Source organism: Hyaena hyaena, unplaced genomic scaffold (assembly GCF_003009895.1).
Source record: "Hyaena hyaena isolate Hyena2069 unplaced genomic scaffold, ASM300989v1 scaffold_12, whole genome shotgun sequence".
NCBI classification, from domain to species: domain Eukaryota; kingdom Metazoa; phylum Chordata; class Mammalia; order Carnivora; family Hyaenidae; genus Hyaena; species Hyaena hyaena.
Genome location: NW_024080644.1, coordinates 6,446,172 through 6,470,764, shown reverse-complemented (window position 1 = coordinate 6,470,764; position 24,593 = coordinate 6,446,172). Strand labels below are relative to the sequence as shown.

Sequence of the window (24,593 nt, the reverse complement as noted above, 5' to 3'; positions counted from 1 at the left end):
TTTTTACATCAAGTTCTCAATATAAGTAATCAAAACCATTATATGCTTACTATTTTTAAGCCCTTTGTTAGAGTAATGAAATAGTATAATGATTTCTTACTTTGAAGTATATACAAAGTCATTGAATTATCTAGATATATGCATATTAAATGATAAATAACATTCTACTCATGTCATTGTCAGAGAATACAAAAAATTAAGTGTAGAGTTCAGATAAGGAAGAGATCAGTATGATCTGATTGATCTGTCAAAAACTATGTAGAGAAGGCAGTGCTTATTTGGGTTCTTGAAGGGTGGATTGGATCTGGATTGGTAGTGGTAAGAGAGGAAGGTGCTTACTTAGAGGAAATGACATGAACAGAATGTCGAATGGAATATATGACATACATTAAGGAAATTCTGTAAATAGGTTCCCTAGTTGAATTTCGGGATTAGAAAAAATCAATAGGGGTATTGGATGTCAGCATTAAAAGTCAGAAGTTTACCATGGGGTATTATGGGCATAAAGATATTTGCTTTTATAACTATGGTCAGAATGATTTTGATGGGAGAGGGACTGGAGATAGGGAACACAGAGCAATCAAAATATAATTTCATTTGGTCAAGGTGGAAAGTGTTTACTCATGTGATTTTAATGGAAACTTAAAATAATAAGCTGCCACAGGAGACATTTGAGGTTGGCTAGACATTGTCAACAGTCACAGAAGATGGGCGCAGAAGAAAGGACATTACAGCTAATTCTGTTCCATGATTGACGATTGCCAGTTCCCCCATATAGCTTGGTATAAAGTTGTTCCTTATACCTGCTGGAGAAATGATATTTCATAATGGCTTGCTTTTTCCTGTACTAAAATCACTTGCATGTTAAAGTCACTTTGTTTCAGGTCTGACATTTACATTCTTTTATATCGGTATAGTTGTAAGGAGAAACTGTATTGTAGGATTTTGATCAGAGATTTTCTTTATAAGAGAGGTTTAAAGATAAAGTGCAGTGAAAGACTTTGGTTTGGAAGAACAAAAATACTACAATTGCTGTCAATTCAACAAATTGAATATCCTCCAAAAAAGACTCTGGATAGACCCTGCAAGGGGTACAGATATGATTAAACCCCAATGATGCCTTCAAAGCTGTTATTAATAGTGACAAATATATGAAAAAGAGCTGATGCAAAGCAGGTAGTGAATGCACAGTATCCATGGAAGCAGTGTGCTGTGAGAATCAACAGGGACAGGAATCGTTCTGGTACAGGAACCCAGAAGAGTTGCATGGGACATTTGGTTTAAAGGCGGCCCTTGAGAATTTGGTAGGGGTTCACAAGAAACTCAAAATATGTTTCGAAAATATAATTCATCATTCTCTCCTTTGACTTTTTTTTTATTGCCTCAGGTATGTTGTCTCAAAAATTTTATTTTATTGTATAGCCACAACATTTTAAAATGTGAGTATCTAATACATAAAAATGTAGAGAAGGGGGTCTAAGATTTGATGAATGGTCAAATTGACAGTTAACTGATAAATTACCAAGTTTTTACCAACCAGTAAACTTTTTTCCTTAACTTTTTATCAGCCTGGATTTACCAACCACATTAAGTGGCATTGTTTCAAAATCTTAAATTAACTTATCCATAGTGAATGAATGTTGATGCCTAGCACTGGCTCACATTTAAAACGAATGAAATTCAACACTGGACATATTTATTACTGTTAAGTTTCTTATTTATTATGTTCTTTGCAAGTGTGGGATCAATTGGGTAAGTTTCTGTGCCTGTGTTATGTCCATTTATGGAATCCTGCCAGCTAGAATGTAACAATTATTTACATATTCTCCCATTTATGACATGCTTTATATTTAAAGCAAAAATATGGTGGGAATTGTTTGGACTCAGTATAGAATGTAATTTTATTTCCTCATGTAGAGAAATGGATCTAAAAAATAAATATGACATTTATAGAGGTTGTAGTATACCTAATTCACTGAGTAGTGATGGGAGCTAAGGTTGAATAGATAATTTAACTTTTCTCTTAAAAATTTTGTTTGGTCTTATCTACCCGGATGCTTGTAGCATTAAATAAGGATTCATGAGTGAAAGTGCTTTAAAAATAATGAAATTAAATATTTTACATTAGATAAAGTCTGGCATTAGGAGATTATAAGGATAGTTTCTCAGTAAAGTTATTAGAGATCCATTTTTGCTCAGCCCTTCTCAGCCTGCTGGCTTTGTTTTAGGTAAATGCACTAGTAAGCACAAATTTCTGCTGAAATTCTCTTGTAACACCTTTATACAGCTGTTCTTGAGGCTGGTTGATTAGCACCTCTTCTTTTTCCATAAGGTAAACATTTTCTAGTGGTCTCTAGCATATTTCCTATTACGTGTCATTGACCATAATTACATCCCATGCTTCTGGCTAAACCACTGTTTGATAAAAATAATGAAACAGGTACAAAAATTGGGATTCTTAGGGAAGAAGAAAGAAGAAAGAAGAAAATTGCTTCTGGGAAGGCAATTGACAGTGTTCTCTGTAGAATTAATGTATGTCAGTGGGTACTGCTAGTTAAGGTAGGTTTCCATTGTGAAAGCTGGTGGTATCTTGAAGTCATAGTGAATTAAATCGACCATGAAGGCCAATATTATCTCAACTCTTCTTGTTACTGATGAGAAATTTGAGGTTTTGGGAAACCAATTGATTTAGTCAAGATCATGGCACTGTATAGTAGCAGGACTTGAATTAGGTTTACCAGATTTCTCCTCCAGCATTTTTCTCTATTATGACCTATTTTGTTAAATTCTTCATCTTTTATCAAGCCATATGGAAAATTCTGTCATTGGGCGGGAGACGGGAATGAACCAATACAATTAAAGTTATTTTAGGTGAGCCCTGTATAGGGAAAGTAATGATTATATCTTTGAAAGATATTTCACCTGAAAATCTTGTTTTAAGAAAACCTAACTTGTTTAAAATTTGGATTTTTAAGCCTAAGATTGACTAAAGTACAATTGCTTTAAATTATGTTCATTGAAACTTATAAGGAAAGGTAAGGATGCTCGTTTCTCTTTTTTTCAGACTAATATCTTAATGTTCAAAAATATATTTCCATTAAGATAAATGTATTTTTTTAAATTTCCAAATTATTGCATTTTCAGCCCATTGTATATTTTTCAAAGATGGGTATTGTGAAAAATTCTATATTGCTACCTATATATTTGATTCTGTAGTCACTATAGAAGTGTTCAAAAGGCTTTTACTGACCTGAGACTTGAGCCTAGAGTGTTCTGCCACTAATTTTACCCTTTCTCCAACAAACACATTTCCCATCACCCCAGACAGCCCTCTTTGAATCACTCTCATAGGCTGGCCTATCCCAAAGAGCTCACCGGAGCCATATTCTTCACTTTGTGGGAATTAAATTCTGTCTTCAGTTTTTTAGTTTGTTTTTTATCTTAAATAATTTTCCTTCATCTGTTGACCAACATTGTCTTTCTTGAAGAAATGTGACACCAGAGAATACTGATGAGAACTTTGGAGTCTTGGTGTATTTCTCAGTTTCCCTCCAATCATACTCACCAGCAGCTTTGTACCCTACACAAGCAGATCAGCTCCCTTATTTTTTACTGAAAATCCCCTCCCCAGGAGCCTTTATTGGTTGATCTTACTGCTTATTGACAAAGCAAGAAAGAACAAACTCTTCTTCCAAAGAAGGAAAAGAATGTGTTTGGGGATATAGACTAGCAGGTAATCCTAAGAACTGTCTTTCTTCACTGGTAACTGCTGCCGAACTTCAGAGTCAAGTGCATTAGTCCCACATAACAGCATTAGGTCTCCTTGGCTCCCACACTATTTGCATTTCCAAGCCAGGCCTGGATCATTTTCAGTTACTAACTTGAATGTGTGCTGTTAGATTATAGTAGATCTTCATTTTATGGAAGTATAGAGGGCTCCCTATACATTGACAATTGCTTGTTTATCCGTGGTGTTTTATGTGTTTGAATTCTTGTCTTAGACCATTCTCAATACTTCTTTGTTTTGAATAATTTTCTCCTACCACCTTCACATTTTTCTAGGATGTCATAGGTACTACATGAACTGATACAAAGAATCCTTCCTCCTACGACTGACTCTCCTTTTTGTATTCAGTGTGCATTCAGGCTGTGTTGATTGTTCCTGCTATTATTCCTTTGCACTTCTGGGTTTTATCTCGAATCTTAAATCTAGAAACAACCATCGCTAATTTATCTTGGTTATCAATATAATTACAGTTTCCGACTTATTACAATTGGTCTGTTCTGAGAAAAGTACTTTCCAACCTCCCCCCTTCCTGATCTCCCTGAATTGTTGCTCTTGTGTTATTCCTTGTTGAGAAATCAAGGCTCTCACCCTCGCTTCCATACCCTGCATAGTGTGGCCCCTGGCGCTCCTTAGTCTTTTTACACACTACTTGTCCCTCCTTATACCTTATACATGATTTAAATTATACTTCTTTAACAAGCACTATGCGTCCCTAAATACCTGCACTATAGTTCTTTGCCTTTCTGATGGAATATATCATTTTCTGCACCCCAAACACAACCTATATAAGATCCAATCATTCTTCAAGGCTGTTTCATGGGCTACCTTTTCCCTTAAGCTTTTGCTTGAAGCTCTTCTTTTACCTCAGCAGTTGGTCTACTTCTCAGTTTTCTTTTACTGCTGTGTATGGTACTTTAAATTAGGGATGGTGTCGTAGTCACATTAGTCAGTAGTTCTAGTGCATAATACTGTTATGACCTCTGACTAGCTTTTGTAGAGGCTTTGAGGGTGTGAGGTCATTGTTATTCTTAGAACACATCTACTCCATCTCTTAACACCTAGGTCAAGCTCTTCTGATTCACAGCTATAATCTGTTTACTGTGTTTCTAATTCAGTGTCAATGTCAACTATTAACATTTTAAAATGTTTTAAAGTAACATGACAGTTGATATACTGCTCTAGCTCTTTTTATATATTCTATCTATATATCCTCTAATTTATATTTCACTTTTTTGAAACTAGGCCACTGACATCTGTGAACCTAACCCAATCCTGATGCTCATGCTTTGTGTCTACATGTATGAAAGGCTCCCCACGTATCTCCCCAAGAAGGTGGTGCCCTTTCATTGTACTCTACATGACACTGTGCTGAGACAGGTAAGGTTAGAATTGGGGCCGAAATATGTGGAAAATAACACTTCCCAAGGGTTTTAGTAATTTCTTTTGCAACCCAAAATTAACACAAGTATCCACATGATGTGATAAGCTTTAGTTAATGTTTCTCCTTCTAAGCCAAAGGTATAGCAGAGTAAAAGGGACAGTTTTTGCTTAATAGTAACCACCACCAGCAATGAAATGATGACTCTGATTCATTTGACGAATGGTGTTTGCAGAGGTGGAAAATGAAAGGTACTTTGAAGGGCAAATTTTCTCAGGACACATTTCATGTACAAGGGGACTGACACCATAAGTGGAAATTTGTGTTCTGTATGTACTCATCTTTCCTTAAGGGAGTTTACACATCCAGATAGATTTTGTTCAGATGACAATATAGACAGGAAAGTAGTAAAGAGCTCCTAACAAGGGCCACCTAATTCCCACTGAAGGATGTTATGTGTGTGGAAGCTGTTAAATGTGTAACAGTGAATTTTTTACTTTGCATTAAAAAAATCAAAAATTTAATTTGAAGCCTTGAGACAATAACAAACTTATGTAAATATGTCCATAGTTATCAAGTGTTCTCTTTGAGAAATATCTTGTCAAGGATAATTGACCTTGTTTTTCAAGCTACTTGTTTCATATTTACAGTTTTGAAATATGTTCTGGGATACAATTTTATTTTTTTTTAATTTTATTTATTTGAGAGGGAGGGAGGGGCAGAGAGAGAAGGAAAGAGAGAGAATCCCAAATTGGCTCCACACTGTCAGCACAGAGCCTGATGCAGGGCTCAAACTCAAACCATGACATCTTGACCTGAGCCGAAATCAAGAGTTGGACACTCAAATGACTAAGCCACATGGGCACCCCTAGGATGCAATTTTAAATTGCTTATATTTATATAAGATTGTCCCTACTACTGGTGTTCATAAAATCTTCAACCAGATTTATAGGTCTCTCCTTATTCCTTTCTGAGGATGCTTGGGCTGATAGAGTCTTATTCTCTACAAAAGTTATTTTTCCTCTTTGGTCAGATCATGTTTATTCCTTTTTCTCAGACTATTTCATGTATTTCTCTTCATATTTAGTTGGGAGGGTGTAGTTTTATACTTGTGATACAAAGCTTGTCTGTATTTGGTCTTCAAAAGATATGTCTTGGTGATCTTTGATTTGTAATTGCAACCTCTGAAAAACTCAGTAGCCTCTGTGACGATACAAGTGATGGTTAGTAAGGATTCAGTTAAAAATCTGGAAAAACTCAATTTCTTGTCTCAAAGTGTAAAGGGCGCAGTTTAGGGTAAGGAAAGCCCCTTCTGATTTTTTGTTGGTAAACATTGAGGTATGACTCCTTTCATAATATTTTTCTCTCTTTGTCAGTATTTATTCTGATAATTCCTTAACTGCAATGACTCTCAAAGCCTAGAGCTGTAATTATACTGGAGAGGTCTTTTAACTTCAAAATAAAATTTCAAAAGAGTTAGAAATGTTTTGATTAAGGTTGAAGAAGTTAGGAGGAGTCTGAATTAAATTAAGCAGTGATTTATTACTGTTAGGTATTATTACCAGTTCTCTAATTCTGTCCATGTGTTTTTATTTCTTTATGCCTTTTATATGCCATTATTTTTAAAGAGTAGTTAATAACACAAGGTGATGTTTAAACATAAATTTTAATTATGTTAAAAATCAAATTAACACATATGAAAATAGAAACATTTCTTTCTAGTTTTATCTCTTTACTAGAAGTAACGTTCATGCCTTAAGATTATAGATGAAATTGAGGCGCCTGGGTGGCTCAGTCAGTTAAGCATTGGACCTCGGCTCAGGTCATGATCTCACCATTCATTGATTCGAGCCCCGCGTTGGGCTCTGTGTGCTGACAGCTTGGAGCTTGGAGTCTGCTGCAGATCCTGTGTCTCCCTCTCTCTGTCCCACCATTGCTAACACTGTGTGTCTTACTGTCTCAAAAATAAATAACAACAACAACAAAAAAAGACTATAGATGAAATTATGCAAATATAACTTATTTTTCACCAATGTAGAATATGTCATTTGAAGATAACAAAAATTAAATTTAAATGCAAAAAAACTGTCAATTACACAAGCTTTAATTTTAAATTTCATTTAAGAAAATCACTGATTTGCCAAACGCCTGGGTGGCTCAGTCGGTTAAGCATCTGACTTTGGCTCAGGTTATGATCTCGCAGTTCACGAATTCGAGCCCCATGCCCAGCTCTGTGCTGACAGCTCAGATCCTGGAGCCTGCTTCAGATTCTGTGTCTTCCTCTCCCTCTGCCCCTCCTCTGCTCATTTCTCTGTCTCTCTCTGTGTGTGAAAAATGTATAAACATTAAAACAATTTAAAAAGAAGAAAATCACTGATTTGGAAATTGCTGAAAATATTTGGCACAGGTTTCCCCTGTGCATTAACTCCAGAATAAAGAATAATCTTGGGGTGCCTGGGTGGCTCAGTCAGTTAAGTGACCAACTTCAGCTCAGGTCATGATCTCACAGTTTGTGGGATCGAGCCCTGCGTCAGGCTCTGTGGTGACAGCTAGCTCAGAGCTTGGACCCTGTTTTGGATTCTGTGTCTCCCGCTCTCTCTGGCCCTCCCCTGTTCACGCTGTCTCTCTCTCTCAGAAATAAATAAAACATTTTAAAAAGTTAAAAAAAAGAATCTCAAGAAATGGCTATTATAATTGAAAATATATTTCTGTCACTTTATGTCATTAATAGAAACAGAATCCTAGAACCAGCAAAAAATAGAGTTATCAGTGAAAAGAAAATGTAGAGTGCAGTGATTTTTCTGAGACATTTTTTAATGCAGTTGAACTTTCTACCCCCATTTTGAAACAAAATTTACACAGAAGCATAGCAGTTAAAGATATGTATTAAATAGTGAAAGTATGCTTTTCTCAGCAAAGGTGCAAAAGGGAAATTGAGGCTCCCAAGCTTTCTTTCCTTCCCTTGAACAGCTCTCCCTTATCCCCATTTACCACCTACCCACCCTGGCATGGAATCCTAGGTGGAGTGATCTGACCACAGGTAAGCCTGATGCTTTTGTGTCATATATATGATATATGATATATATGATACAGTTATGGAAATTCCAGGAGTATAAACCAGTAGGAGCTCACAGGGAATCCTTATGATTTTCTACATTTCCTATAAGAAAACAGAAATTAGTTATCTGGAACTTAAAATCAATTGGTCTGTTCATTAATACTTTAAATCCATCCATGCATACATAAAAAGTAACACACCGGGGAACACCTGGGTGGCTCAGTTGGTTAAGCATCCGACTTCGGCTCAGGTCATGATCTTATGGCTCTTGGGTTTGAGTCCTGTGTCAGGCTCTCTGCTGACAGCTCAGCCTGGAGCCTGCTTTGGATTCTGTGTCTCCCTCTCTCCCTGCCCCTTCCCCACTTTTACTTTTTTTTCTCTCTCTCTCTCAACAACAAATAAATATTAATTTTTTAAAAAATAACACACTGGGTGTGTCTTGCCCCCATTATAACTGATCTGTATAAGCAGATAAGCAACATGATACCCCTAAATCCTTTGGGAACTTGAAGATAGGCACTCTTCATCAACAACATACTTGTCCTGGTAGTTAGCAAAAATTCTCATTGAAATATAAAAGTAGTTTATTTAATCTTTAACAAACCTATGGTATTCTGTGAAAGTCATTATAAGCACTGCGAGTCACTGTAAGTTGCTACAATCACACATAGTGCTAATTGTTAACTTCTCAGATATCTGTGAGTACTTCCTGGACTGCCTGAGTTGCAATCGGCAACTTTTTTGTCACTCTAATTTGGCCAGTCATGTATTTTCCCCATGTTTAATTCCTGCTCTGAATCAGTACTTTGCATGATTACCTGGAATCTTCCGTGTGTGTGTGTGTGTGTGTGTGTAAGCCCGCTTATATTCTCCATAAACACTTGGATACTCACATTTTCACAAAATAGTCTCTCTAAAAATGAAGTAACTCGTTCACAAATACTCTCCTTGTCTCAGCATCAGGAAGGAAGGGACAGTCATCCCCTCACCATACTGCTGCTTCTAGTGAAGGCCACTGTAATTTTAAGCGCGGACCCCTGTATTTAAACCTACACTCCTTATAATACTTTCTACATTATGCGGCCTGAGTATTCTTTTTGTAAATTGGATTATATAAGTTCTCTGTTTAAAATTCTCCAAAGATTTCCTTTTGCAGTAAGAAGAAAATCCAAGTTGCTAACTGAATTTCAAGTCTTTGATAATCAGGTGTTTTTACATCTGTTATTTCCTTGCTTAAAAGCTTGAAAGCTCCTCCTCCCTGCCTCTTTTGCTAAACTATATATATGTTATCTTTAAATACAAAATCTGCTTTCCTCCAGTGAGTGCACATTAGGAAAATTTTCATGATTAAAATGTATAACTTGCTTTGATGAAAATAAGTGTTAAGTTATATATTTTAAAAATTCATGATCTTACTTATCCTCTTTCTTCAATATAGATTCTACTGAAAAATTCAAGCTTGAAAACCTTAGTGTATAATGCTACAATTGTTGGGAAAGACGCCGCTGATTTCTCCCTTTCCCAAACTGGGAACATTGTGACAATACCTTCAAAGTAAGTGTTCTGTTTTTTTTCTGTTTAAAATTTATTTCACCAAAAATTTCAACCCTAGAGCTTTAACGTGTATTATGATTTTTAAAAGAGTAACCTGGTTTTGTTTTTAACTGGTTTATATATAATGAAAAGATCATCACTCAGACAGATAAATTATATATATGTTGATGGGATTCCTCACCAATTGTGTCAAAACGATTCCAACAAAATAAAACAGTTGCTTTTTATGTATGCTTTTAGTTTTAGTTTGTTTTGCTTGCATATGGGCATAGAGATTAGACTATAAGTTGTTTGAGTATGTACTGCAGTTCTGTTTCCTGTAGGAAACTTGAACCAGTGTGGGCTAAATTTTTATATATATATATATTTATATTATTTAAATAAGTATATTCTATATAGGTTATATATAACATTTTATATAGTTTTTTTTATGTTCTTTATAGTTGTTTCTGAGTAATGTGCTCATTGCAGAAAATTTAGAAACTATGAAAGTATGAAGCACAAAGAAAAGTGAAAGACTAATGATCTTACCCCAAAGATACCCTCAGTGTTGCCATTTCTCTCTTTCCCTTCACTGTCTTTGTGTTTATATGTATGGGTGTGTGTATGAGTATGTGTGTGTGTATGTATGTATGCATATCTATTTATATATGCACACACACACACACACACACATACACCCAAATTGTAGTGATTTTCTTTACAGGCTCATTTCTGTCTGATTCTGTTCTCATGATTCATTTTTTTAATGTTTCCACTACTCTCCTACTTTCTGAAATAAAGTACAAATGAAGCCCCCTGAATGTAGTCTTGAGGAGTTAAATATGAGCATAATATATTACTCTTCCCAGATCAACAAATGCTATTAGATACGTCAACAGTATCAATGATGGTAAATATTCTTATTACAAAATACAAGGACGTAAGAGAACAGCCATGTTAGTATCTCAGAGGTTCACAAATGTAATAACCACTGACTTTAACCACCTTGAATTTTAGTCATCACCTTTGCATTCAGTTAGTTTGATTTTTTTTCCCAGTGCAACGTTTCGGATTACAACTACTAAAGTTACTTCACCTGGTTACCTTCTTGGTTTTTGACTATACATTAACCCTGAGTTGCTTTTCATATTGCAATTATTATCACTTCTAGTGTATCAAACACCGAAATAATTGAAAATAAGGGCCATTTTAATTGCTTTAAAATACCCAGAAACCCACTTGCAACAATGCCCCTGGCTTGTGTCATTAGCCTGAGTTTGTTTTCTTCAGTTATTGCTGCAGGCTAGGGAGTATACAATTTATAAATTCTGCATATTCATGATTGGTACTATATCCAGACTGAATTGAATCTGAGGAAAACAATTCTCCACTTACCTGTTTCTGTATTATAAACTAAATGACTAGAATAAAACTCCTTGTAAAAACAACCCACCCATTTTCTAAGTTCTACTTCTTACATGTCTGTTATAAAGCACAACTGTAGTAATACAAGTTAATTTAAACATTGTCATAGTCCCATTTTTCTCCCCTCAGGATTTTGATAATTGAGATCCATTTTCTGCCCTTCAAATAGGTGATACAAGTGAAAAGGTTTCACATTCCCCTCACCATTGTTTTTCCACTTATAGACCCAATAGACCCTTCCAGTATTTCAAAGCTCTCGTTAGGTAGAAACTCTTCCTAACAGCCACACTAAACTTGTGATATTTTAGCTTAAGATCATATTTCAGTTAATGAAATTGACATTTATAGTCTTTATTATAAATTTAAAACCTGTACATGTTGAAAATTTTTTACAGAGAAGTATAAATGGGAAACAACAATCACTGAAAACCCCATCAGATAAACATAGTTAATTTATCAATTCAGTTCTTTCTGGTCTTTTTATATGCACAAATGTGTGTTTATTATAACATATGCCTAGTTAAATATTTACAAAATAAACTCATTATATATGTAAATTTTAAAATGCTTAATGCTTATTAAACATTTGTATGTACAAAATCTTCATAACATGCACTTCATGTACCTTTTCGTCTTTAATCATCCTAACAGCCTAAGTGTCCCCATTTTCCAAAAGAAGACATTAGGCAGAGGCATTCGATCATTTGCCCAATTTTCCCTGCTTAAATGGTCAAGTGGAGATTCAGAACCAGCTGATTAAATCCAGAGCTGACACTTAACTCACTTGACATTGGTACATGTTGTGTATTTGTGAGCGTGTGCGTGTGTGTATGTATCACATGCATACAGAACATTCAATAAAATGTGCTTTGACTATTCATAAGCAATCCTAAAGATCCATGTTTTTGTTTTTCCACAAGCACGTTTGTGCAAATATTTCACTTGGGTGAACCCAACAGGCTACTTCCTATTAACTTCTCAGCAGTGTGCCTTTTTTTCTCTTTATTGACCATTGCACCATTTATGCTCGATATAAATGTATACATATTTATAAATATTAGCTTTATAAAGTTTTAATACATGCCAAGTACACACTAACTGACCATATATTCGTGTCCACCTGCTCACACATGTAATCACGAATATATCATTTTTCCCCCATGTTACACATGTACTTATATTCTTGTTGCCGACTTTATCTGTTATTAATCAAAATTAACTTATACATGTTTAATAAGTCAATATGAAGTGGAGTTAAAAATACAAAACAAATCCCCCTCCCCTCAAATCTTTCTCCACTTCTTGAGCCTCCTACTTTTCACTCCTTCATTTATGTCTCATTTTAGTTCTTCCCATAGTTACCTCCATAAATTGAAATAATCTATATTATTTTTGCCAATATATTTCTTATACCAACCTTATAAATAATCGCTTGATGTATAGCTATAATATTTAATGATCTAGTTTGCTTACTTCTCCAGATTTATTGCCCTCCCTCCAAACATCACTAGTTTTATCTTCTGTTTATTACTTTTTCAGGAGTGAAAATCTATTATATCAGTGTTTCTTATACCGTCAGAATAAAAAATATCTTTTGACTCCTTCTTTTTAAAGTTGAGAATATTAAAAAATTCTAAAGGTATGCATATAGTCCTTGAAGTCTCTTTCCTTCAAGTACGTCACTTTCTAGAGAACGTTGCCTGTTCCTTTTTATTTGCACTAATTGCTTTCCAGACCTGCTGAAGAGCTGTCAATATTGGACATTTTTATTTCTCTTTGAATAGAAATTAGGACCTTTTTCTTTCTTATCTACTAACTTATGGGAGAGGTAAAGTTTCCAAGATTTTCCATTTTTAAGCTTTTTTTTTTTTTTTTTTTTTTTACTACTCTCACACTTGATTTATAGTTTGCTTGGTTTATTATTTAAAGTTGAAAAGATTTTTTTCCTTATAAGTTAAGAGAATTGTTCTGCTGCCTCATAGTATTAAGTATTTTTGATGAGAAAGTCTACTATAATTCTCTTTCTCAACACTTCTAGAAGTTTTTAGGATCTTCTGTTCTGATTGTGTTATGATATTGATCCAGAGTGCATCAAAGAGGGTCTTTTTTTATTTACTGTCTCGGTACAGATGGAGTCCTTTAACCATGAAGTTATTGTTCATAAACCCTGGAAAATTCTCTTTATTTTTTTCGTAATTCTTTCCCCTCCTTTTTCACAGTTCGCATTTTCTAACCTGTAGCTGTTGGATATTGAACCTGTTAATTGCATCCTCTGTGTATCTTATCATAGTATTTTTTTTTATCTCATTGCTGTTTCCTCTTTTTATCAATAAGCCTTCTTTTCCAGCTGTTTCCTTTAGGGAGAGAGAAAATGAGAATCTCCTAAGTATGTATATTTATAAGTGCTTTCATTTTGATTGAGTATCTGTGTTTCATAGCATCCTCTTCTTAAATGGGGGTTATAGTATCTTCTTAAATGTCTCTGATTTTCACATACTCATCTCTTACTTACATTATTTTATCTCCTTTTAGGTCAATTTTTAATGTTTATTTTGATTTCAGTGCTTCCTATTTAAGGATTTACTCTAATGACTTGTGATACTTACTTACCCATTTATATAGAATAATATGGCAATAGAAAAATATTTTGTGGTTCTGTTTGTACACACAAACTTTTGCTATAGTATGAAAAATATTCTGCTTTTATGCCCAACTGCCCTGCATTCTGCACTGGCCTTGCGGAGAATGAGATTATCTGAACCCCATCTTGCCCTCCATGTAAGTGGGCGTTTCTGGAAATGGCCTCTCCAGGAGTCTACAGGGCAGCTTTGTTTCCTTTATTAACCTCTGTTCAGATGCTCATTGATAGCTTCCTCTAACTAGCAGCTTTTAAAAAGATCTCTTTCTTATAATTTTAATGATATTTCTCTTAGATGATAAATCTGGACTTCAGATGCCATTGTGGTCTAGAACTCTGCTGTCATGTCATTTAACAGGTGCTGGAGTTTGATACTGATATGTACAGGTTCTATGATCCAGACTCATTTTTCTTATTTGTAAAAAGGATTAGAATATTTACCCACAGTTTTGCCAATAATAAATATAAGTATATAGGCAAAACACCTAATACTGTAAGTGGAACATAAAGAAAGCAATGTGGATTTGCCCCCCTCCCCCACCTAAATTTGAAGTGCTGGTGATCTTAGATGAAAATGTGTCAAAACCAGTCACAAATGATTCTAGTCTAGTAGAGTACCTACAACAAATACACAATGAGGATATAATTTGAGGGAGGAAGAGAGAAAGAGAGCGAGCAAGAGAGCATGATAGTCGAGGGGCAGAAAGAGAAGGAGAGAGAATCTTAAGCAAGCTCCACGAACAGAGCCCAATGCGGAGCTCGATCTCAAAACCATAAGATCATGACCTGAGGTGAAATGAAGAGTCCAACACTCAACTGACTGAGCCACCCAGGTACCTGATAATTGTTTTATTTGTGTTGTGTGTATAGAATTAGAAGGAACTGGAAAATAGCACCTACGTGTTTTTGGGTTAACCACAGAACGGTTTCCAGAAGGGATAGTGCTTGATTGTTGATATATATGGAAAATAATTATTCCCTTTTCTAGATGCATTTTATTTTGTAGGCATACATACTGTTATTAGGTGGTTTTTAAGCATCCTTTTATCTAGACTATGTAAATTCATAGTCTTTTGTTTTTACAAACAGGGCTCAGAAAAAATTCTGTAGCATTTTCATTATCATATATTATATAATTATATATATATCATATCCTTAGAGTCTGTCTAAATCATGATTAATAATGGCTCTTTCTGACAGATGTGGACTTAAATTCCCAGTGAAATCATGTATATAGAAATGATTAAACATCTACACCAACATACAAACAAGCATGTTTACTTTTGCATCTAATTTGATGATTAAATTTAGCTACCACCATAGAGTAACTGCATAAAAGTGGAAGTACACTTTTGGAAAACCATTCTTGTTTCTCTTTTTCCTCATTATGCTCATTGAGCCAAATGAGCATTGACCTTGATATGTTATAAATTGTTTTCCATCTATTCCAAAAGTCAAGTAAAAATAGCTTACAAGATAACATTTAATACCAAGGATTTTAAAAAATTCTTTTATGTTTATTCCTAAAAGAGAGAGACAGAGCAGGAGCAGGGAGGGGCAGAGAGAGAGGGAGGTACACAATCCAAAGCAGCTCCAGGCTCCAAGCTGTCAGCACAAAGCCCAATGAGAGGCTCGAACCCACCAAATGTGAGATCATGACCTAAGCTGTAGTAGGACACTTCACGTACTGAACCACCCATGCACCCCATTAAGAATATTTCTTTTTATGAGAGGGAAGCAATTGGAACAAAAAGAAAATAAAAAGTAAGAAAATAAAGATGAAGCCTATATTTATACACATTTTTAGAGACCTAAGACACGTAGCTAACTGTACCAAACATTTGATTTGGAACTTTCTAACACATTCAGGAAGGAATCCTTATCATTTACATGCCTCAGTATGACTACAAAATTTCAGAAGGAACATCTATATTCAAGACAGGCTCAAATCTTCATTGTCCTAAAACCAGCCATTGACCTCGTCAAATGGATACTATATTATAAAATGTGTTTCATAGGATTTGAGTATAAGTCCATAAATTCATTTATTGAATGCATGTTAGTTAGAATTTGGTCATTCTAAACTGTTTTTTTTTTCTTTTTCTTTTTTTGTTTGTTTAAGAGAGATCCAATCTGTTACCAAGGCCCATTGATTTTACCAAATTTATCTCTTTAATGTTTACACATTTTAGAGAGAGTACTATTCCATTGCATATATATATACAACATCTTCTTTGTCCATTCATCAGTTGATGGGCATTGGGGCTCTTTCCATAATTTAGCTATTGTCGAAAGCGCTGCTATAAACATTGGGGGGAGATGTGCCCGTATGAATCAGCACTCCTGTATCCTTTGGATAAATTGCTAATAGTTCTATTACTGGGTCGTAGGGTAATTCTATTTGTAATTTTTTGAGGAACCTCCATACTGTTTTCCAGAGGGGCTGCCCCAGCTTGCATTCCTACCAAGAGTGCAAGAGAGTTTTGCTTTCTCCATATCCTCACCAATATCTGTTCTTTCCAGAGTTGTTAATTTTAGCCACTCTGACCAGTGAGAGGTGGTATCTCAATATAGTTTTGATCTGTATTTCCCTGATATGAGGAGCGATGTTGAGCAACTTTTCATGTGTCTCTTGGATGTCTTCTTTGGAAAAGTGTGTATTCATGTCTTCTGCCCATTTCTTCACGGGATTGTTTTTTGGTGTTGAGTTTGGTAAGTTCTTTATAGATTTTGGATAATAACCCTTTGTCCAATGTGTTGTTTGCAAATGTCTTCTCCCATTCCATTGGTTGTCTTTTAGTTTTGTTAATTGTTTCCTTTTCTGTGCAGAAGCTTTTACTCTTGATGAGGTCCCAATAGTTCATTTCTGCTCTTGATTCCCTTGCTTTTGGGGATGTGTCACGTAAGAAATTGCTCCGGTGGAGTTCAAGGAGGTTGTTTTCTGCTTTCTTCTCTAGGGTTTTGATGGTTTCCTGTCTCACGTTCAGGTCCTGTATCCATTGTGAGTTTATTTTTGTGTATGGTGTATGAAAATGATCTAGTTTCATTCTTTTGCATGTTGCTGTCCAGTTCTCCCAGACCATCTGTTAATAAAGAGGCTGTCTTTTTTCCATTGTATACTCTTTCCTGCTGTGTCAAAGATTAGTTGACCGTATACTTTTGGGTCCAATTCTGAGTTCTCAATTCTATTCCATTGGTCTATGTGTCTGTTTTTGTGCCAATACCATACTGTCTTGATGATGACAGCTTTGTAGTAGAGGCTAAAGTTTGGGATGGTGATGCCTCCCGTTTTGGTTTTCTTCTTCAATATTACTTTGGCTCTTTGGGGTCTTTTGTGGTTCCATACAAATTTTAGGATAGTTGTTCTAGTTTTGAGAAGTATGCTGGTGCAATTTTGATTGGAATTGCATTGAATGTGTAGATTGCTTTGGGTAGTAATGAATTTTAACTACATTGATTCTTCCAATCCTTGAGCATGGAATGTTTTTCCATGTCTTTGTGTCTTCTTCAATTTCCTTCATAAGTTTTCTATAGTTTTCACATGATGAAAAATTCTAATGTATTATTCAATTCAGTTTGCTAGTTTCTTGTTGAGAATTTTTGCATCCAAGTTCATCAGAAATATTGGACTGTAATTCTCCTTTTTAGTGGGGTCTTTGTCTGGTTTGGGAATGAAGGTAATGCTGGCTTCATAGAATGAGTCTGGAAGCTTTCCTTCCATTTCTATTTCTTGGAACAGCTTGAGAAGGATAATTATTAAACCTGCCCTAAATGTCTGGTAGAAATCCCCTGTGAAGCCATCTCGCCCAGGACTTTTATTTGTTGGGAGATTATTGATAACCAATTCAATTTCTTTTGTTGTTAAGAGAGTATTCAAATTTTATAGTTCTTCCTGTTTGAGTTATGATAGATAGGTGGGTGTCTAAGAATTTATCTATTTCTTCCAGATTGTCCAGTTTGTTGGCATAGTTTTTCATCGTATTCTCTGTTAATTGTATTTCTGTGCTGTTTGTTGTGACCTCTGCTCTTTCATAAATCATGATTTTATGTATTTGGGTTCTCATTCTTTTCTTTCTGAGAAGTCTGGCTGGAGGTTTATTAATTTTGTTTATTCTTTCAAAAAACCAAGTCTTGGATTCATTGATCTGTCCTACTATTTTGGGGGGCTTCTACATTGTTTATTTCTGCTCTAATCTTTATTATTTCCCTTCTTCAGCTGATTTTGGGCTTTCTTTGCTGCTGTGTTTCTAGTTCCTTTAGATGTAAGGTTAGGTTCTGTATTCGGGATGTTTCTTGCTTCTTAAGATAGGCCTGGATTGCAATGTATTTTCCTCTTAAGACTGACTTTGATGCATCCCAAAGTGTTTGGACTGTCGTGTTTTCATTTTCATTTGTTTCCATATACTTTTTAATTTCTTCTTTAATTTCCTGGCTGACACATTTCATTCTTTTGTAGGATGTTCTTTAACCTCCATGTATTTGGAGACTTTCCAAATTTTTTCTAGTGGTTGATTTCATGTTTCAAAGCATAATCATGTGAAAATATGCATAGTATGATCTCAATCCTTTTATATTTGTTGAGGGCTGCTTTGTGACCCAGTATATGATCTCTTTTGGAGAATGTTCCATGTGCACTTGAAAAGCATGTTTATTCTGCTGCGTTTGGATGAAAAGTTCTGAATATATCTGTTAGGTCCATCTGGTCTAATGTGTCATTCAGAGTCATGATTTCATTATTGATTTTCTGCATAGGTGATCTGTCCATTGCTGCAAGTGGAGTATTAAAGTCTCGTACAATCACAGTATTGTTTTCTATACATTTACTTTCGTTTGTAATTAATTGATTTTTATATTTGGGGTTACCATATTGGCATAAACATTTACAATTGTTAGCTCTTCTTGATGGATAGATCCCTTAATTAAACTATAATGCCGTCATCTCTTGTGACAGTCTTTGTTTTAAAATCTAGTTTGTCTGATATCAGCATGGCTACTCCAGCTTTCTTTTGACATCTGGTAGCATGACAGATGGTTTTCCACCCCCTCACTTTCAATCTGTAGGTGTCCTCAGGTCTGAAATGAGACTCTTGCAGGTAGCGTATCAATGGCTCAGTTTTTTTTAGTCCATTCTGATGTGCTATGTCTTTTGATTTCTTTTCAGAGTGATTATTGAAATTATGGATTTATTGTGATTGTATTATCTGTAGGTTTCATGCTCGTGTGATATCTCTGGTCCTTTGTAGTCTTTGCTGCTTTCCACTCATAGAGTCCCCCTTAGTATCTCCTGCAAGTCTAGTTTAGTGGTCTTGAACTCCTTTAGTTTTTAGTTGTCTGGGAAAGCCTTTATTTCTCCTTCTATTCTGAATGACAGCCTTGCTGGATACAGGATTCGAGGCTAAATATTTTTCCTATTTAGCACATTGAATATTTTTGCCACTCCCATCTGGCCTGTCAAGTTTCACTGGACAGGTCTGCTACTACCATTATGTGTCTCCCCTTGTTTGTTAAAGCCCTTTTGTTTAGCTGCTTACTTAATTCTCTCTTTATCTTCGTATTTTGCCAGTTTCACTATGATATGTTGTGTTGACCTGTTTTGTTGATTTTTAAGGGAGGTCTCTGTGCTTCCTTGACTTGGATGTTTGTGTCCTTCCCCAGATTAGGGAAGTTCTCTGCTATAATTTGTTCAAATAAACCTTCTGCCCCTTTCCCTGTCTCTTCTTCTTCTGCAACTTGATACAGATATTATTTCATTTCATTGAATCACTTAGGTCTATAATTCTCCCCTCATGGCCTAGTAATTTTCTTTCCCTCTTTTTCTCACCTTTATCATTTTCCATCATTTTATCTTCTGTTTTACCAGTTCTCTCCTCTGCTTCTCCCATCTCTTGCTATCACTGCGTCTAGTATATTTTGCAACTCACTTACAGTATTTCTTAATTCATCAAAAGTATTTGTTAGGTCCTTGATCTCTGCAGCAGTAGATTCTCTGCTGTTTTTGCTTTTCCAAGCCCAGCTATTAGTCTTGTGACCATTATTCTAAATTCTTGTTCGGATATGTTTTTTATATCTATTTTGTGCAATTCTTTGTCATTTCTTCCTGGAATTTCATTTGAGAAGAATTCCTGTTTGACCATTTGGCTATGTTTCTGTCTTTTATGTGTTTTAATAGCTTGTCATGAGTCCTGTACCTGCAAGTACTATTATATTAAAAAGGGGCACACACTGTCCAGAGCTGGGCACTTCTCCAAGTGATTTTGGCATGTGTTGCATGCACTCTAATGTTGCATCTTTGGTTGCTTTATCCTACTGCTCCTAGTGGTGGATTTGACCTTCCACTAGGTGTGCTTTGATTTGTTCTTTAAACTAACACTGGAATGAAGGAAAAAGTGGTTGAGGAAGACGCCTTATCCCATACATTGAGGGAAATGACAGGGACAGAATAAAAAATGAGCAGGCAGAGAAGCAAAGAAAGTGTAAAGGCTTAATCCAGAAAGAGAGAGAGAGACACACACACACACACACACACACAGAGAGAGAGAGAGAGAAGAAAAATAAAGACGAATCAGATACAGAAAAGGTGTAAAAAGAATAAACAGAAAAAGGAAAGAGAAAATATTTATATAATAAGAATCGACCAAAAATTAAATCAGAAAGTATGAGGCACATTCCACCAGGGGAAGAAAAAAGAGGAGAGTAGAAAGAAAAGCAAGGGGAAAGAGAAGAGAAGGAAAGAAAAGAAGAGAAAAATAGAGAAAAACAGACTAACATACAAAACCACAGGATAGTTGTCTGTTGGTGCCTGGGACCTGGGGCTGTGCTGATCTGGAGGAGAGGCTGTCTCGTTCAGTCAGTGTCATTCTCACTCTGGTGGATAAGTAGTTACCAGGCATGGAGGGATGGGGTTTGGTTTAAGTGGGTCCCGCCTCCACTTGTTGCCACTGTCCTGTTTCCTGAAGCCCCTCCATGTTGTTGATGGGGAGAAAAATGGCGACATCCCAATCTCTCCTCTCCAAATGAGTGTCGCCAAACATGCTTTTCAGACAGCCCTCACTATAGTGCGGGTGGAGTGCTGTGGGTGGTGATCCTTGTTACTTGTTTGTACTATCTGGATCACCAGTGGGGAATCTGACCTGGGTGGTCCAAGGGGGTGCTCTTTGTTCCAACTTTGCACCAAAGCTCAGAGTTCAGATGAAAAGACTGTACCATCATCTTGAAACTGCACTTCGACAATAGGCTGCTAAAAGGCTTATCTGTAATTTATCCTCTTTAGAATGGCAACAATTTTTTAAAATGCAGATTTGCTTATATCACTCCTCTGTTTAAAATATTCCCATAGCTTCCCATTACTGTTAAAATACAGATTGAATATCTCAACATGTTGCCTTTCAGAGATGGATCCTAGATATATTTTGTATCACTAACCCTCTTGCTTTCTAATCTTCAAATACATCACAGTTCCTCAGAGCAGAGGCCTTGGATGCTTTCTTTCCTCCCCTGCTCATTCTAGATAACTTCTCATCTTTCATATCCCACCTAACATATCCTTTCCTCTGACTCTTTAGATAGACTGTACTACACTTCCTGTTATATGTTCTCATATCACTTCCTAGCCCATACATAAATTTGTAATTTTCACTTTTATTTTATGACAGTGTAATTAATATCTGGTTTGCCCTATAGAATGTAAGATCCAGGAGATCAGGAATTGTGTGAGTTTTTTTTCTAATTACTGTATCCCAAAATCAAAAACAGTGCCTCTAACATTATAAATTCTTTATAAATATTAATTGAATGAATGCATGGATGGATGAATGGCTTGGTCTAATGATGAATTTTAGAATATCTAATGAAAATTCTAAGTCATTCACAGGTATCATAACACAGAGTTTGAGCTTTTGAAAAAGATCTCAAGGTCAAATATTCTTTTTTCTTAATTAAATTCAAGTCCATGAGCTTTTCATAATGGCCAACAAAATGTCTTTTGTACAAATTGAGGAGATTAGTGATGACATATTTGGGTAAAAACCATTCCCACTCCTGTGACATGTGAGTTGTAATTTTCCCTAAAAAGCCATTTTGAGAGTATTTCTATTGATTTTGAAAATCTTTAATTCATTTTAGTTTTTGCTGCTTCCTAGACTTACCCATTGAACAGCAATTCCACAAGGATTTGGGGGGAAGTTAAGCCAAAGTTGAGCACTGAGAGAATCTATTCCCATCTCTGCTTCCAACTAAGGGTATCCTAAGAGAAAGCAGTAGGTGATAGTTTGTGAAAGGAATAATTGTGATAAGTATGCTAAAAGTCGAAGCAAAAGTAAAGGTAAAATTTCCCTATGATTTTTCACTCACAGTTGTGGCAAGGCAAGGCTAGGCTGAAAGATTTAGCCAGTTAAGAAACAGTGAGCCCTCGGGGTGCCTGGGTGGCTCAGTCGTTTGAGCATCTGACTTCGGCTCAGGTCATGATCTCATGGTTTGTGAGTTCGAGCCCCGTGTCGGGCTCTGTGCTGATAGCTCAGAGCCTGGAGCCTACTTCGGATTCTGTGTCTCCATCTCTCTCTGCTCCTCCCCTACTTGGGCTCTGTCTGTCTCTATCTTTCAAAAATAAATAAATGTAAAAAATCTTAAAAACAAAAACCAGTGAGACCTTTTGTTTTATGTGAGGATTTCATTACTTACATAAACTGTGAAAACAAAACAAATTAAAAGGGCTAGATCCCCATGTCCCTTGTGCAGGGTAATACCACATCAGAAGGGCTTTTGTTGATGAATGCATCGTACGTAAGAGGACATTGTGCTGTCGACAGCCAATTTCATGCTGCACCTAAGCAGTTTTATAGTCTGTAACTCTACCCTGAAGGGGGCTAGGTAGCAACCCTCATAGGAAGCAGTTAGAAACTGATGACACTCTCTCATGGGCAGTAGGGAGGCATGTGAGAAAGGTTCTTGTAAGAGCTCTTCCCCTGCCTTCATGCTCTCCTGCTACCTGAGGATCACAGACTTTCTGCCAAGAGTTTTAGATTGCCTGGATGCCATGGTGTTGTCATTACCTGATGAACTAGTAAGTGAAATCTCCCCCAAGTCCATAGACTCCTTACCATTTTACTGTGTTCTAGACTAGAAAGTGGAAGTTTAAGGGAGACAGACATGGCTTTCTATATTCCTTCTTTTGTTTATGTGTTTCTCTCAAATAAAAATCCTGCTATTTATATACCATTATTTTGATTCCAGATATAAATTTCATTTTCAACCATGGCTTTAAGTATTTTTTGAATTCTTAAGTCTTTTTCATTTTTTTCCCTCCATGTGAAAAAAACCCAGTGATATGACTAAGAGTTCGCCTAAACAGTAGCACAGAAGTGTCCTAAGAATTTCACAAAAAAGTGCATTCATGATTTCCTGTGGCTAACTGAAAATCCAGAATTTGGTAGATTATATGTATGTTTGAAGGTAACTGTAGATTTTACAGATTGGATCAAGATGCTTTAACTTATGACAGTAACTGGATTGTAGGCTTGCTGAGATCCGCATCAGTCTTTAATTTTATTGTAGAAATGAGTATATTGCAGGATGTGGGCACTGGGCACGTGATCTATGCTGAAGCGATACTTACTGTGTTTCATCAATAAAATATTTCCCATTTTCTCTTTTACTCAATAGAAACGAAATTAATATCACTGTGAAATTCACCAGTCGCTTTCTACATCCTGCCGAAGCTTCACTGCTATTGATTTCAAAACCTAAGCATAGAGTAAGAGGCACTACAATTACTTTTGCTCTTAAGGGTGAAGTCCTCAACTTTAAAGCCATTGTAAGTAAATTTTCCCTATTTTACATGTCTGCTTCTCTTTGCCGTGGAATGTCCCAAGCACAGCTGTTCCTCCAAGTTTTATCTCTATTTAGCAACTGTTCTTTGAGATGGTGTGTGTATTGACACGTGCACATACTTACATATGCACAATTCTTGGCTTCCCTGTATCTGATATTCTTGCTTTGATACGTTTTCTTTGGAAATAATTCTTCAGTTTTCTAAGAGAATTTGAAAGGACTTGTATCAAGTGTTACTTTAAGGTCAGATTTTTAGGATTATATTTGTTATTTTCACAATGGAGTCTTTCATTGTACACATAGCAACTTTACATTCCCTTCTGCCTTGGAGACTTGTGATTTTAAGGTAAAGCAGTACCTTGGCTTTTGTCTATGCTATTGTTTGAATTAAGGGTTGGTAGTTTATGCAGCAAAGAAAATGTTTCTCTTCTCTGATAGGAACATTCATCAATTTAATTTGAATATCCTGTGGATCAAATCTATTCTAAAGATAACGCTAAGACTAACATTTATTGAGAGGTGATAATGTTCCAGACGGAATTCTGTTTAGATCTCAAAGGATGAGGGAGGATTTTTAAAATTTCTATAAAATGGTTGTGGTATTACTATCATTGCCTGTTTATATCTGTTATTTTGTCTATTATTTTGTACCATGGATGTCTAGTAAAGAAGAAGTGAACTTGTTATATCGCCAAATTTGCACGTGGATTATAAAGAATTTGGGGTGTGCATTGGCCTGAATAGGAAATAAAGAGACTGACTCTATTAATGGCCATTTGTATAGGGAGAGCATTAAGATGCTCAACTGGACAGACTGGTTTACAAGATATAGACACCCAGAACAGGAAGAAGACATTTGATTATCGCTGAGATGTATGTTGTGATTTTCAGATTTCCTCCCAATTAATAAATTCTTATACTCCCAACCCTCTCACATGAACTCTCT

The 24,593-nt window shown here is 35.8% G+C and overlaps 1 protein-coding gene across 1 annotated transcript in view; it reads left to right on the top strand.

Annotated features, from left to right (window-relative positions):
* Positions 1-24,593, top strand: part of CFAP47 (cilia and flagella associated protein 47) — a 500,885-nt gene that overhangs the window by 214,256 nt on the left and 262,036 nt on the right. The window contains exons 36-38 of the mRNA XM_039256279.1: positions 5,030-5,164; positions 9,662-9,777; positions 23,480-23,630. Coding sequence (XP_039112210.1) covers positions 5,030-5,164; positions 9,662-9,777; positions 23,480-23,630 — 402 coding nt within the window. The remainder of the gene's footprint in view (positions 1-5,029; positions 5,165-9,661; positions 9,778-23,479; positions 23,631-24,593) is intronic.